The sequence below is a fragment of the Nelumbo lutea genome, chromosome 1, assembly GCF_056320005.1.
Source record: "Nelumbo lutea isolate HS-2025 chromosome 1, American lotus-T2T, whole genome shotgun sequence".
In the NCBI taxonomy this organism is placed as follows: Eukaryota; Viridiplantae; Streptophyta; class Magnoliopsida; order Proteales; family Nelumbonaceae; genus Nelumbo; species Nelumbo lutea.
Window position 1 is genome coordinate 86,071,170 of NC_142684.1, and position 16,279 is coordinate 86,087,448.

Below are 16,279 nucleotides of genomic sequence, written 5' to 3' on the forward strand. Positions count from 1 at the left end.
TCAGTCTGGGGAGACCTATCCTGATAAGGCTGACACTGATGTGCCGCCAAGTCGGTTGGGGTGGCCTATCTCTGCCACCAGGGTGAGACCCGAGGTACATGCAGTGTGGGATCAGCTTGAGACCTTGAACCGGACCAGAATTCCAGTATTGCCCTGGACCTTGGTGACTAGTGGGCAATACTGGAATGCTACACCTAACCCCTAGACTCGATTATGGTACCACACTAGGTGGCGGATTGGGCCATCTTTGATATACCAATCAGTGAGACCCTTAGAGGGGGTCAAAACCTGGGTATGTTGAGATGGTTCATGAACCAATCTGAGTAGGTAATCATAGTGACAGGATCAGCCCCTTTGTTGGACAAAGGTAATGATCGGGGAAATGCACTCTCTCTGATGGAAACCAAAACTACCGGCAGTTGATTTCAATCGTTGAAATTTTGTTTTGCAAAATATATTTATGCGATATAATATATATATTATAGGTTTCCAAAATTGTTTGCAAAAGGTTTTAATCCCCGGGGTCCATGTAAGAGGAGAGTGCAGCACTGTACCTTGCAGTCAGGGGAGAGGTCCTCCCTTGTCGGGTAGTGTTTGATCATTATGGGCTGAGAGGTTAAGTGTAAGGCCTTTAAGGGTTAAACCTGATGGGCTAATCTTGCATCTGCCCACAGTCCTTGAGTGTTACAAGGTGGCTTGGCCCAAGGACCACTTAGTGTAAGTGTTGGGCCCATAGAGTCCATATGATGGGCTCAAGGGGTTCACTGGGCTTTCTAGTGAATTCGGCTAGGCCTTGTGACAAAGGCTGGGCCGAACCCTTGTGGCTGATGTGTAGATCAACTATTGGGTCCCACCCCATACAGAGAAAGCCCAACTAAGCAGCAATTTGGAAGGCTTAAGTGAGCACATACACTTAATGGGCCAAAAGCCCAATGTGAGCTGGGCTAATTAGATTGGCTTGAATGGGGCGAATCTGAGATATGGACCAGCCTTAAAGGATAAGGGAAAATCCCTATCCACTTAGTAAGAGTCCAGATTTGAATTTCAAATCTGGAAACTCCTAATCAAAATTAGGAGGGCTGATCATGATCTGCAGATTAGATAAGGACTCTACCTTATCACTTAAAGGGATCAACATCTCCTAATAGGATTAAGAGCTGATCCCTTTAGGATTATAAAAGGAGGAGGGGGTGGCAGCCTCAAAACACACTCATTTGAGATATAGATACAACACAGAAGAGAGAAATCAGCATACAGTGAGACTGTGCAATTTCTCCCTGCCACCTCCTTCCTGCCGCCGCCGCCTTTAGCAGTTCATCTCCACTCACGTGGGAGTCATCAAGAAGGGTTCTTGATTTCAATTCTTTATGAAAGAATTGAAAAGAAGTTGTGCTTACCTGCCTTCCAGTGGATTCTTGCGAAGGATCCAATTCTTGTGAAGAACGTTGTTGATTCTGCTCCGTCCTACACTGCACCATCTTCAGTGGGAGCAGTCTTTGGTGACTTTTCTGGGTGTGAACACCTTTGTTGGGGGATACTAATTCTCCGTATCAGGTATTTCCTTCTCCTACTGTTTTGTTCAGATCTGGTTCGGTTCTTGATTCAAGATTGATCCTTGAAAATTAGTTTTCTAAAATAGGGAATGCGATTCCCAGTTGTAGGAAGGAAAGAAATTTTTGAAATTCGCCCATTCTATTCCACTTTATCCGGGTGTCCATATGATGGATCTTTCCATTCCTTCAGATGGATCTCTCATCCCTTCATGATGGAGGTCATGAAGTTGGAGCACTATACTACTTGGGTGTTGGTGGTTCAATGAAAGCTCCTCACTCATTCCTTACTCCTCACTAGGGGCATTGTTGTTTGGTTCATCCTTCACTTTGTGTCTTGAAGAAGTTAGTTCCTAGTTTGGTGTCGGTGTCTTAGTTGGATTACCAATCATGTCACTTCAACAAGTATCATAGAGTCACTCTTGTTCTCAAAAAAAGATAATAGAGTCACAAGTCCTTTTGATCTTGTTCACCTAGATGTTTGGGGCCCAAGTCATGTGTTGTCTTATAATGGATTTAGATATTTTGTGACCTTTATTGATGATCATTCACGAATGACATGTTTATATTTAATGAAAGAATGTTCAAAATTCTTCTGTATTTTCCTTTCCTTTCATGCTTAAATTCGAAATCAATTTGGTGTTTGTATTAAGATATTTAATGCAATGGAATACTTTCATATTTCCTTTCAAAGCTACTTTGATACTTACATCTGTCTTCCTGTTTCCACACTCCTCAGCAAAATGGTGTAGCTGAACGGAAGAATCAACACATTATTGAGACAATTTGTGCCTTATTACTCCAAATATTTGTTCCTAAAACCCATTGGAGTGATGTTGTTCTTACTTTGTGCTTCTTGATCAATCATATGCCTACATTTGGCCTTGTTGAGAATTCTCCCTTGTTTATCATGTTCCCTTCAAGATCCCCTCTCTCTCTCTCTCGTGTTTTGTGATGTGTTTGTTTTGTCCATCAATTGGGCCCTAGACATGATAAACGTGACTCCTAGGCAATCTATTATGTCTTTCTTGGCTACTACTGCACACAAAAGGGGTAAAGAAATTATGATCCTATCCTCCGTAAGTCATTTGTTGTTCTTGATGTCCTTGGTGGCTAAGCTGTTATCTATATGTATTATTATTTCTTTAGTTGTCTATTTTGATTGGCCCTTGTATCAACTAGATGCCAAGAATGCTTTTCTAAATGGTGACTTTGAGGAGGTGTACACAAAACAACCTCCGGGGTATGTTGCTCAGGGGGAGATTGGAAAGGTATGTAAGTTGTGTAAGGCCATTTATTGTTTAAAGCAATCACCACGGGCATGGTTAGGTAGGTTGAATAGTGTTGTGTAGGTGTTTGGTCTCAAGCAATGTGGAGATGACCATTCAGTTTTCAGTAAGGATACTATATTAGGGAAGATTCTCTTGGTAGTTTATGTTGATGACATAGTCATTATTGGTAGTGATGTTAGTGGGATTAATGATTTAAAGCAGTTTTTTCTACATCACTTTCAAACCAAGGATTTCTTGAAGTATTCCTTGGGTATCGAAGTAGCCCGCTCGAAGTGGGGCATCTTGTCACAATGCAAGTGTTTCTTGAATTTGTTGGATGAGGCGGATCTACTAGGGGCTAAGCTAGTGAGATCCCTATGGATCCTAATGTGAAAATGATTGATAGTCAAGAGGAACAATTCAATTATCCTAGAAGGTACAAGGAATTAGTTGGCAAATTGATTGATCTCACAATCACCCATCTTGATATCTCCTTTAGTGCAGGGGTTCTGAGTCTATTCATGCAAAATCCAACAATCATTCACTGGGAAGGTGTTGTAAGAGTGTTGAGGTATCTGAAAGGTGCTCTAGGCTAGGGATTACTATACAAGAAAGGGGGGAGAACTAACCTTAGAGGGATATTCCGATGTAGATCGGGCAAGTTCGTCAAAGGATAGGAGGTCTACTATAGGGTGCTTTTTCTTTTTATGTGGCAATCTCATTACTTGAAAAAGTAAGAAGCAGAGTGTAGTTGCTAGGAGTAGTGCTAAAGTTGAGAACAGAACAATGGCCCACACCACTTGTGAGTTGATAAGGCTGAAACATCTACTTCATGAGATAGGCATTCCTATAGGGAAACTTGTCAAGTTGTTTTGTCATAATCAGGCTGCTACTCATATTGCAACCGATCTAGTATTTCATGAGAGGACCAAGCATATAGAAGTTGATTGTCATTTTGTAAGAGAAAAGGTGATGAATGGTGATATTGTTACTCCTTATGTCAAGTTGGAAGATCAACTAGCAGATTTGTTTACCAAGAGCTTGTGTCGTACTAGGATGGATTATATTTGAAACATGCTGGAGCTCTATGATATATATACTCCAACTTGAGGGGGAGTGTTGAAATGCATGTTTGTAAGGGTGATGTGGACAGAAAGACAAATTACATGCACCTCAAGTATTCAGCAATAAGCACAAGAAATACCAAGTCGAAAACAACAAAATAAGTTGGATTTTTAGGGATTTCAGACCCGAACCTGAAGTAAAACTCCTCCTGGAACAATTCTGCTACAGTAACAATGGTAGCAAGCTGGCCTCCCACGTAGACACACAACAATGGAGGGAATGGAAGGTGCCAAAATGGGTCGACTCAAAACCCAAACTCCCAATGCTTGAAAACCTTAGCTGGGGATGAGCTACAGCTCAAATAAGAGAGAAAGAACCAAAAAAGAACCCTACAGAAACAACCCTCTTCTCTTTTATAAGACTCACTAGCTTGCTGGACAAGCCAGTTAAAATATTTACACATAAGCCCCTAGAATGTTTCCTCTCATAAGAAACTCCTTAAGAATAAACCAACTTCAAATGAACCCTCAAAAGATAACTTTTGTTATAAAAAGACCCAAGAGACTAAAACCCAACAGATATGCACCCAACTGCCCCTGACCAAAAGTCTGACTTAATGACAAAAACACCCCTGGTTCCAAACTGTCAACAAAGCTACCCAAAAACAATTTGGGATCCTACTACAAGAAAAGCATGCAAAACAGAATACATTCACACATTTCTTTTTCTTTTTTTTTTTCTTTTTTCTTCTTGCCTCATCAAAGGACCTTTTAGTCTTTCGAGTATGGCACTGTATCTCCCCTGTTAAGTATCACTTAATAGGGGCATTCTATAATTTCACACATTCAAAAGAGGAGATTAACAGTTCAGGTCGACAAGAAGAAGAGACCAGTTCGTATCTTCTTCTTTTACACCCTTTTTTTTCTTCTTGTTTTCTACTGTACAAGGCATCTTGCTCTATCTTTTTCCCTCCTTTTTCTCTCTTTAGTCTTAAGTTATTTCCAGAAATATCTTTCTTCCCCTCCCTCCCTCCCTTGATGCAAATACATTTCAAAAGGTGTAAGTTCCATTATGCTCATCTAAAATGGAAGAATGCTTATGTTTTAAATTTCCATGTGATGTCTTTGTGTTTTTATGTATTGTAATGATTAAATACATCTAAGTAACAAATGTTCTTCTTATGTGCATTAATAGGGTCTTGGGTTTATTAACAAGGAGCAATGCATTCATTTGTTTGAAGAGTTAAACAAATACAGGTAAAAAACTCGTCTCACTTCCTTCTACATGCCATCTTTCTTTTTTCTTTCTTTCTTTATTTTTATTTTCTGATGTTATGTAGGTCCAATGCAATCTTACCTAAATTATACATTCATCGTTGAGCATGAATATAGCACTAAGCAGAGCAGAATGGTGAAACAGGATTCACGTAGCCTGCCCCGTATAGTAGGGATGTGGCTTAGATGATGATGATGATTGTTTGTTCAGTGGCTTCAGCAGTTCAAACCACTTAAGAAGAAACAGAAGAACAGTCGAACCTCATAGATAAACCCTATCAGCAGACCATAATGTAGATTAGTCAATGATTAATTATACAATAACTAAATTGCCCCCACTTAAGTATGGGACATGAAGTCATATTAGAACTGCCACATAAGCACATAACTTAACTGAATAAAATGACTAATCTACCCTTATTCGGCTAGCTCTAACACTCCCCCTCAAGCTGGAGAATATATGGCATATAATCCCAGCTTGTTACATATATAGTTCACTCTCCCTGAGCTTAAGCCTTTTTTAAACAAATCTGCCCATTGACCACCTGAGCCCATATTTTCTGTGCTTATCTCTCCAGTAAGGACCTTCTCCCTCACAAAGTGGCAATCAATCTCTATGTGCTTTGTTCTAGTTGAAAAACAGCCCACTTGATGTATGGAACTGTTTGAGATTAGATGCAAACCAGAAAATAAACAAACAAGAGAGGAAGAGAAGAGAGAGCTGGCGGCAATGAGTGTTAGAGAGTAAGAGGTTCGAACATAACCCTTCTCTAACACTCTAAACATCTTATTAATAAGTTAATCTTTGACAAATTACAGAGAGGCCCTTGAGTGAGCAAGAAAATACAAAAAACAGAATATTACAGAGTATCGGCCCAGAATAAGGCCCACAACAGAGAGAAACATAACATAACATGAAATGACAGTCTATGGGCCATTCGGCCCATCTTCTCTACACTCCTCCTCAAGCTGAGCATAGATGTTAATCATGCCCAGCTTGCCAGTGTCATGTTGAAGCCTTGCCTTGGAAATGCCCTTGGTGAGAAAATCTGCCAGTTGTCCTTCAGAAGTAATGAATGGAAGACACACTTCACCGGAGGAGACTCTTTCACCAATAAAGTGTCTATCAACCTCAATATGTTTGGTTCTATCATGTTGTACCGGGTTGTTAGCAATGTTGATGGCAGCCTGATTATCACAGTACAACATCATGGGTTTGTCATGATCTACCCCAAGTTCTTCCATTAAGGACCTTAGCCACAATAATTCTGAGACTCCATGTGCCATGGCTCTATATTCTGCTTCTGCGGAGGATCGAGCCACAACCGTTTGTTTCTTACTCCTCCAAGAGACAACATTACCAGCCACCAGACTGCAATACCCTGAAGTAGATCTTCTATCATCAATATTTCCAGCCCAATCAGCATCAGTATAGGCTTCAAGTTTCAGATGACCATGTTTGGCAAATAGAATTCCTTTTCCTGGAGAGCCTTTCAGATAGCACAAAATCCGTTCTGCTGCTGCCATATGGGTATCTCTAGGAGCATGCATGAACTGGCTAATGCAACTGACAGGATACGCGATATCTGGCCTAGTCATGCACAGGTACAAAAGCTTCCCAAGAAGTTTCTGAAAGACCCCTTTGTCTTCCAACAAAGTTCCATCCGAAGCTGAAAGTTTGTGACTCATATCAATAGGAGTTGCAGCTAGTCTTGCACCCAATTTTCCAGTTTCAGACAACAAATCAAGGCCATATTTCCTCTGGTAAATAAGAATCCCATCCCTGGATCTGGCAACTTCTATGCCAAGGAAATATCTCAACTCCCCCAGATCCTTAATCTCAAATTCTGTACGGAGGAAAGACTTAAGGCCCAGAATGCCAGAGGCATCATCACCAGTCACTATAATGTCATCAACATACACAATGAGATACACTGCTAGAGACCCACTTTTCTTCACAAAAAGAGTATGATCTGACTGTGTCTGAACATAGCCGAATTTAACAAGTGCAGCTCTAAATCTCTCAAACCAGGCTCTAGGAGATTGTTTGAGGCCATAAAGAGATTTCTTCAGTTTACATACCTTTTCCTTGCATATCTTTCCCATACATTCCTAGAGGAAGACACATGTAGACCTCCTGATGTAAGTCACCATTCAGAAATGCATTCTTTACATCTAACTGATAGAGAGGCCAATCAAAGTGAGCTGCCAGAGATAAAAGAACCCTCACAGATGTCATCTTAGCAACAGGGGCAAAAGTCTCCAGATAGTCAATCCCATATGTCTGTGTGTAGCCCTTTGCAACAAGTCTGGCCTTGTACCTCTCAATAGTCCCATCTGCCCTGTATTTAATGGTAAAAACCCACTTGCATCCAACTGGATCCTTCCCTTCAGGCAAATCCACCACCTCCCAAGTACCATTTTCATGTAGAGCATCCATTTCAGCCTACATGGCATCTCTCCATTCTGGAATCCCAAGAGCTTCTGATACAGACCTAGGAATGGGGTTAGAAGCAACTGAAGAGAGGTAGGCACAATATGAAGGGGAAAGTAGGTCATAAGAAAGGTGTTTGGAAATGCAGTGTGCAGTACACTTCCGCTTTCCTTTCCTAACAGCAATGGGGACATCAAGATCTGGGAAGGGGGATTCCAAGGGAGCTGAAGCAATACCTGTTATCTCATCTGTGATTGGGAGGGTATGAGCCTCATCTGTTGTAAGGGAAACCACTTGCTCATTCCTGGATCTCTGCCTTTGATACACTCTGGGATTATGGGTAGGACGAGGAGGTAAAGAAATAGGAGCACTAGGACAAGAGGAATGAAGTGGCTGATCCTCCTTTGATTCATTTTGTGAGGATACAGATTTGTCAAGAGACTGAACTGGGACAGGAAGGGGAAGAGCAAAAACTTGTGACAGACTCTCCCCCTGTTGACAATGTCCTTCCTGAGAGGAACCATAAAAAGGAGAAAGTTCATCAAAGGTAACATCCATAGAGACATGTCTGGTGCCAGTCTTTGGATCAAAACAACAATAACCCTTTTGTGTGGGGGAGTAACCGAGGAAGATGCATTTGTGGGCTTTTGGTTCAAACTTGTGTCTCTGCACACTTGGAATGTGAACATAACAGGTACAACCAAACACACGAAGAGGAATTGGGAAGAGATCCTTATCTGGATGAAGAAGACTGAAGGGGGATTTAAACCCTAAAACCCTGGATGGCATACGATTTATGAGATAGGTAGCAGTAAGTACAGCATCACCCCAAAATCTTGTGGGAACATGTGAGGCAAATAAAAGGCTCCTTGCAACTTCAACAATATGTCTATTTTTTCTCTCAACAACTCCATTTTGTTCAGGGGTTCTAACACAGGAGCTTTGGTGAATAACCCCCATGTCAGAGAGATACAAGGATAAACTCTTCTCAAAATACTCTTTTGCATTGTCAGATCTGAAAACCTTAATTCTGGTACCAAATTGAGTCAAAACGAGCTCATGAAATTGCCTCACAAGTCTCGGGACTTCATCTCGGGATTTCATTAAGTATATCCAAGTGAATCTAGAAAAGTCATCAATGAACAGGATAAAGTATTTGTAGCCCCCCCATAGAGGATAAGTGGTAAAGCCCTCACACATCAGAGTGTACAATATGAAAAAGAAAAGAGGATCTTTTATTGCTCACAGGGTAATTTTTTCTACAATGCTTTGACAACTGACATGACTCACAATTGAGACTGGACACACTGACTCCCTTAAACAGTTTGGGAAGCAAATGACTTAAAGCAGAAAAAGGTAAATGACCCAACCGACAATGACTCAACATAATTTGACTGACTGACTCTGAAGAAGTAGAGCCAAAAGCAGCATTCTTGGGATGATCAAAGCATTGGCCAGGGGTGTTGAGCAAGTATATTCCATTCGCTTCATGGCCACTCCCAATCACCTTCCGAGACTTCAGGTCCTGAAACACACAGTGAGAAGGGAAAAAGGTTACACAACAATTCAATGACTTGGTCAAGCTACTTACAGATAACAAGTTGGTATTTAACTTAGGTACATGAAGAGTGGAAGATAAAAGTAAAGAGTCTGTAGGCTTGACAGTTCCCTTGCCAGAAATGGGGGCAAGAGAACCATCAGCTAAGGTGATTTTGTCACGACCAGGAAGCAAATCATATGACACAAACAAAGTGGAAAGGTTGGTCATGTGATCAGAAGCACCTGAGTCAATGATCCAAGGGGTCTTGGGATTACCTGAGGTAGATGCATGGTTAGCGGAAGCCCTTATACCTGAGTGAGCAAATGCAGAGGTGGCTGGACTTCCAGAAGGGTTGAATGATGAAGTTACACCTTCAAGCTGGCTGATCATCCTTCCAAACTTCTCATAATCAGCTTTCATGGCTGCTTTGAATGTAGAGAAGATGGGCCGAATGTATGTGGGCTTTGAATGCTTTAATAGTCCTCCCAAACAACAGAAAATAACTCAGCAAAGGACTGAGAAAAGACTTACAGCAAGAGAGTCTCTGGTTTGAACTATAAACTAGGCCGAACACTTGTTCTCTGAGGTAACTTCAAAAGTCATTTTTTCTGATTTCAAATCAGGCCAAACAACTTGCTCTCTGATTCTTCCTGGTCACCGAACCCTTCTCCAAGTGTATAGAAACTTGGGCACCCTCCAATGACCTCCAAGAACCAGGCGGATGACTGTAAACTTTCAGTCCTAGAACCTCCTCATGTAGTTGGCTGAACTAGAACCACATGAGGGACACGCCAAGCAATGGCCTGCTCTGATACCAAGTTGAAAAACAGCCCACTTGATGTATGGAACTGTTTGAGATTAGATGCAAACCAGAAAATGAACAAACAAGAGAGGAAGAGAAGAGAGAGCTGGCGGCAATGAGTGTTAGAGAGTAAGAGGTTCGAACATAACCCTTCTCTAACACTCTAAACATCTTATTAATAAGTTAATCTTTGACAAATTACAGAGAGGCCCTTGAGTGAGCAGGAAAATACAAAAAACAGAATATTACAGAGTATGGGCCCAGAATAAGGCCCACAACAGAGAGAAACATAACATAACATGAAATGACAGTCTATGGGCCATTCGGCCCATCTTCTCTACAGTTCTCTCATGAAAAACAGGGTTAGATGAGATGTGAAGTGCAGCTTGATTGTCACAGTACAATTTCATAAGTCAGTCCATGGAGAATTCGATTTCTTGTAGGAGATTCCTCAGCCATACTAATTCACATGTAGTGTGTGCCATGGCCCTGTATTCGGCTTCAACATTACTCCTTGCCACAACAGTCTGCTTCTTACTCTTCCACGTCACAAGATTTGCTCCAAAATATGTGCAATAACTTGTAGTAGATTTTCTATCCGACACTGAGCCTTCCGAATCTGCATCTGTATACCCAATTACCTCAAGTCTTCCTCCTATTTTGTACAATAACCCACGGCTTGGAGCTCCCTTTAGGTACCTTACAATTCTAAGAACTGTATCCCAGTGAGGTATTTGTGGGTTCTGCATAAATTGGCTCACCACACTGACTGCAAAGGAGATGTCTGGTCTTGTGATAGTCAAATAGTTCAGCTTCCCCACTAACCGTTGTATCTTATAGGATCATCCAATATTTCCCCCATATCACTGCTCAACTTAGCATTTGGTTCCATGGGAGTTTCAACTGGTTTTGCACCTAACAGTCCTGTTTCATCTAGCAGATCAAGAACATGTTTTCTTCGGCACAGGTTTACACCTTGTTTTGATCTGGCAAATTCTATACCCGAGAAATACTTCAACTTCTCAAGGTCTTTTGTTTGAAAATGGTATTGCAAAAAGACCTTTAGTTTATCAATCCCCAATTTGTCACTGCCAGTTACGACAATATCATCCACATAGACCACTAGTAAAATCTTCCCGGCTTTTGAATCATAGCTGAACACTGAGTGGTCAACGTAACGTTGTTTCATTCCAAAATTCTCCACCACTTCACTAAACTTCCCAAACCAAGCACGAGGCGATTGTTTCAACCCATAAATTGTCTTTTTCAGTTTGCACACCTAACCATCCTCCCCCTGAGCCATAAACCTAGGTGGTTTCTCCATATATACCTCCTCCATAAGGTCACCATGAAGGAAGGCATTTTTAATGTCAAGTTGAAACAAGGGCCAATCATATATAACTGCCAGGGAAATTAAGACACAGATGGAGCCAATCTTGCCATTGGAGAGGTCTCCATATATTCCACCCCATACAATTGTGAATAACCTTTAGCAACAAGTCTGGCCTTCAGACACTCCACACTACCATCCGGCATGTATTTAACAGTATACACCCATTTACAACCCACAACATGCTTACTGGGAGGAAGAGTAGTGAGCTCCCACGTTTGAGTATGCTGAAGGGCAGAGAGTTCCTCCTCCATTGCTTGACGCCACCCAGGTGAGGTAAGAGCCTCTTGGACATTCTTAGGTATAGAAATAGATGACAACAGTGAAGAAAACTAGCGATGTTATGCGGAAAGGCGAGAGACTGAAACAAAATTGGAAATGGGATGGAGGGTACAACTACGTTTACCTTTCCATAAAGCAGTGGGAAGATCAAGTCCTGAACGTTCTGGGGCAAGAGCAACAACAAGATCCACAGATAGGGTGGAAGATGGAGGGGGATCCGGTGTCTGTCGATGAGTATACACGTGCCAGATCGGTGGTCGTTCAGTAGGAATCTACACTAGAGGAGGTGAAGGGTCAGCCCCAATTGGAACAATTAGAATGGGATCACGAACTAGAAGAGGAAGAGGAGGCAAAGGTGGAGATACCAATTAAGGGTCAATCCACCGGCTTCATGCCCTCCACCAATCTTGTTCCCCGTCCTGAGATCCTGAAAAACACAAAAGGAAGGGAAAAATGTAATAGAGCAATTAAGGGTCTTAGTTAATTTATTGACTGACACAAGATTTAATGGAAATTTAGGTACATATAGAACAGATGATAAAGAAAGAGAAGTCGTGTCAACATTACCAATACTGCGGATGGGAGAAGAGGGACCGTTGGCAAGGGTAACAGTTTGAGATGTGGAAATTTCAGAGAGGGAGGAGAACACACTTGGAGTCCCGGTCATGTGATCAGAGGCTCTAGAGTTAATAATCGGGGGAGAGGGTTTGGATGCCAGACAAGCTATACCTAAGTGTGCAAGGGTAGCTGTAGTATGTTGTGAAGCAGCCTAGAGAAACCTCTCATCCTCATCACGTAGTACACTCATCATCTCCTTCCCGGAAACAGATGTAGATGTGGAAAGTGTTAGATCTGTCTATAGGTTATCACTGACATCAATCCACTTGAAAGAAGAAGAACTGCTTATCATATTAGAGAAGTAATACAGGTTCGAAGAGAGAGAGAGAGAGAGAGAGAGAAGGGGTTTGGTGGTTAATAATCTGCCACTCCATACACTTCTTTATTTATAGCTTTAGGTTCCTTACAAGAATAGGAAATAAACAAAAATTAGAAACAATAAGGCCAGCCAGCCTAACTTAAAAGAAATTAGAAACTTCTAATAAATGAAATTAGAAACTACTAATAAAAGAAATTAGAAACAACTAGGTGTAGGTATGAAACCACATACACTAGAGCTTAAGTGTGGGTATGGAACCCCACACTCGTGGCTATCCATTTCTTCACTCCCCCTCAAGTTGGGAGTAGATATTTGTCATGCCCAACTTGCATAGATTTGTCTCCAATTTTCCTTTTGTGACTGCTTTGGTGAAGAGGTCAGCTAACTGCATGTCTGAGGCAATGTAAGGAAGACATACTTCTTGAGATGTGATTCGCTCTTAGATAAAATATCTGTCAACCTCAATATGCTTAGTCATGTCATGCTGTATAGGGTTGTGGGCATCATTAATTGCAGCTTGATTATCACAATACAACACCAGAGGCTTCTCATAATCAACCTCCAACTCATTAAACAAGGATCTCAACCATAACACTTTTGCAACACCTTTGGTCATGGATCTGTATTCTGCTTTTGCACTAGAGCGAGCAACAACATTTTGTTTCTTGCTTCTCCAGGAAACAAGATTTCCCCCCACAAATGCACAATATCCAAAGGTGGACCTCCTATCATCAACACATCCAGCCCAATCCGCATCTGTATACACTTCTATTTTCATATGACCATTATTCTTGAAGAGTATACCTCTCATTGGACATCTCTTTAAGTAGGCAAGGATCCTTTCTACTAAAAGGAGATGGGTGGTCCTAGGAGAATGCATGTATTGACTGACAACACTGATGGCATAAGAAATATCTGGTCGGGCTAGATAGAGATAAGGAAGTTTCCCAACCAGCCTTTGGTACATAGCCTTGTCCTCAAGGAGTTCTCCACTTTCCGCACTTATCTTATGGTTAGGCTCAATGGGAGTATCAACAGGTTTCACTCCTAACTTGCCAGTTTCTTCCAATAAGTCCAGAACATACTTCCTTTGGGAGATGAAAATTCCATGCTTAGGTCGAGCTACCTCAATTCCTAGGAAACAATGTAACTTTCCTAGGTCTTTCACTTCAAATTCCTTGTGAAGGTGCTGTTTAAGGGTTTCAATTTCACTAGTGTCACTCCCTATTATCACAATATCATCTACATAGACTGCAAGTAGAGTCAGGGAATGACCTGTCTTCTTAAGAAGAGAGTGTGATCTGACTGAGTCTATATGTATCCAAATTTGGCCAAAGCCAATCTAAACCTATCAAGCCAAGCTTTCGGGGACTGTTTCAGCCCGTACAAGGCCTTCTTCAAAAGGCAAACTTTCTTTCCTGCTTCTATACTATAAAAACCAGGGGGTAACTCCATGTATATTCCTCTTGCAAGTCTTCGTTGAGGAAGGCATTCTTAACATCCAACCGAAATAGTGGCCATGAGAAGTTTGTAGCAATGGATAGAAAAACTCTAATAGTGTTCATTTTTGCAACAGGTGCAAAGGTTTCTGTATAATCTATGCCATAAGTTTGTGTGAATCCCTTTGCAACCAATTTGGCCTTATACCTGTCTACAGTACCATTGGCATTATGTTTCACATTAAACACCCATCTGCATCCAACAGGTTTCTTCCTATTGAAAGTGTTAAAATAATTGATTTATGTTTGCTAGGTTCAGTTTGGCTGATTAAAGCCTTTTTTATTTTAATCTATTTTTGTACTATCACATAGTAGGGGCACAAGGGTCATTTCACTTCTTATTTTTTTTGCCCTATATATTATAATGAAGCTGGCGCTGCCAGCACCGTTCCATTGCCTCAACACTTCTTCCTTCCTTCTTCTCTTCTCTTCTCTCATCTTCTCTCCTCTTATCTTCTCATCTCTTCTCTTTGCTGTAACCTTCAATCAGATTTACTGTCAAGATGGTATCCGAGCGTGGCCATTGAATCTGGGCGATCAAGTGTCTTCTCCAAGCTGCTGAATTTGGGCATCAGACATGCAACTGGTACCGCCCCATTTTTTTTCTTTTCTTTTCTTCTCTTCCCTTGGTCGTGTACCAAGAGGAAAACGAATGGACCTTGTTGAGCAAGAGCAAGAGAAGAGAGGAGAGGAGAAGAGAGAAGAGAGGAGAGTCGAGTGGACTGAAAGCCCTCCAGAATACAGGGGGCGAGTGAAAGAATTATTATTTATACTGGTCCAGTCGTACAATATAAACAAGAGAGAAATTACAACAGTACCCTTGTGGTACTAAACCTGAGTACACAAACAACTGCCAACACTCCCGCTCAAGTTGGAGCATAGATATCAATCATGCCCAACTTGTCACAAAGATCATGATGTCTGGAAAGGTTTAAACCCTTTGTAAAGATGTCTACAAGCTGGTTCTCAGAAGTGACATAGGGGGGTACACACTTTGCCTGTGATAACTTTCTCTCTGATAAAATGCTTGTCAACTTCAATGTGCTTTGTTCTATCATGTAGCACCGGATTGGCAGGAATGCTTATGGCTGCTTTGTTATCATAGAATAGAGTTATAGGTTTGGCCGCTGGGAAACCCAACTCCCCCAACAAATTCTTTATCTACATGCCTTCAGCAACCCTGTGGGCCATAGCACGATATTCAGCTTCAGCACTGGATCTAGCCACCACATTTTGCTTTTTACTCTTCCATGTAACAAGGTTCCCTCCTATAAAGGTGCAGTAGCCACTGGTAGACTTTCTGTCACTTTGGGATCCAACCCAATCTGCATCTGTATAAACTTCAACTTTCAAATGTCCGTGCTTTTGAAATAACAAGCCAATACCCGAATACTTCTTTAGATATCGGAGGATTCTCTCTACTGCTTCAAGATGGGAGGACCTAGGAGCATGCATGAACTGACTGAGGACACCAACAACATATGCAATGTCTGGGCGAGTCATAGAAAGGTATAACAATCTCCATACAAGCCTCTAAAACTGTTTCACATCCTTGAGAGGTTCACCACGACTGTCACCTAATTTATGGTTGGGGTCAATGAGAAATGAAGATACCCTTCTTTGATCGGGCGACTTCAATTCCAAGGAAGCATCTGGCAGGTCCTAGATCCTTCACTTCAAACTGAGTGGAACTTCAATCTCTGAATTTCATCCTCCCAGTCACCAATAACAATTATGTCACCCACATATACAGTTAGAGCAGCAATTTTACCTTCTCCTTTTACAAACAGTGTGTAATCTGATTGACATTGCCTGTGTCCTTTCTACTGAACTGCCACATGGAATCTACTGAACCAAGCTCTTGGTGATTGTTTCAGCCCGTATAAGGACTTCTTCAACTTGCACACTTTTTGTTCATTGCCTTGAGCTAGAAAACCAGGAGGTTGAATCATGTACACTTCCTCTTCAAGGTCAGCATTCAAGAATGCATTCTTGATGTCAAGCTGGTGTAAAACCCAATCCAGATTAGCCGCAAGAGAGAAAAGGACTCTAATGGAGTTCATCTTTGGCAACGGGGGCAAAAGTTTCTGCATAATCAACTCCATAAACTTGAGTAAATCCCTTTGCCACTAAGCGAGCTTTATACCTTTCCACTGTTCCATCAGCCTTATGCTTGACTGTGAACACCCATTTACATCCAACTGGAACCTTTCCCTTAGGAAGATCAACAAGTTC

General features: G+C 41.5%; 1 protein-coding gene across 1 annotated transcript in view; it reads left to right on the top strand.

Moving 5' to 3' along the window:
• The window catches only part of TPC1 (two-pore channel 1), a 169,269-nt gene that overhangs the window by 37,946 nt on the left and 115,044 nt on the right, over window positions 1–16,279 (top strand). The window contains exon 10 of the mRNA XM_088965604.1: window positions 5,081–5,142. Coding sequence (XP_088821730.1) covers window positions 5,081–5,142 — 62 coding nt within the window. The remainder of the gene's footprint in view (window positions 1–5,080; window positions 5,143–16,279) is intronic.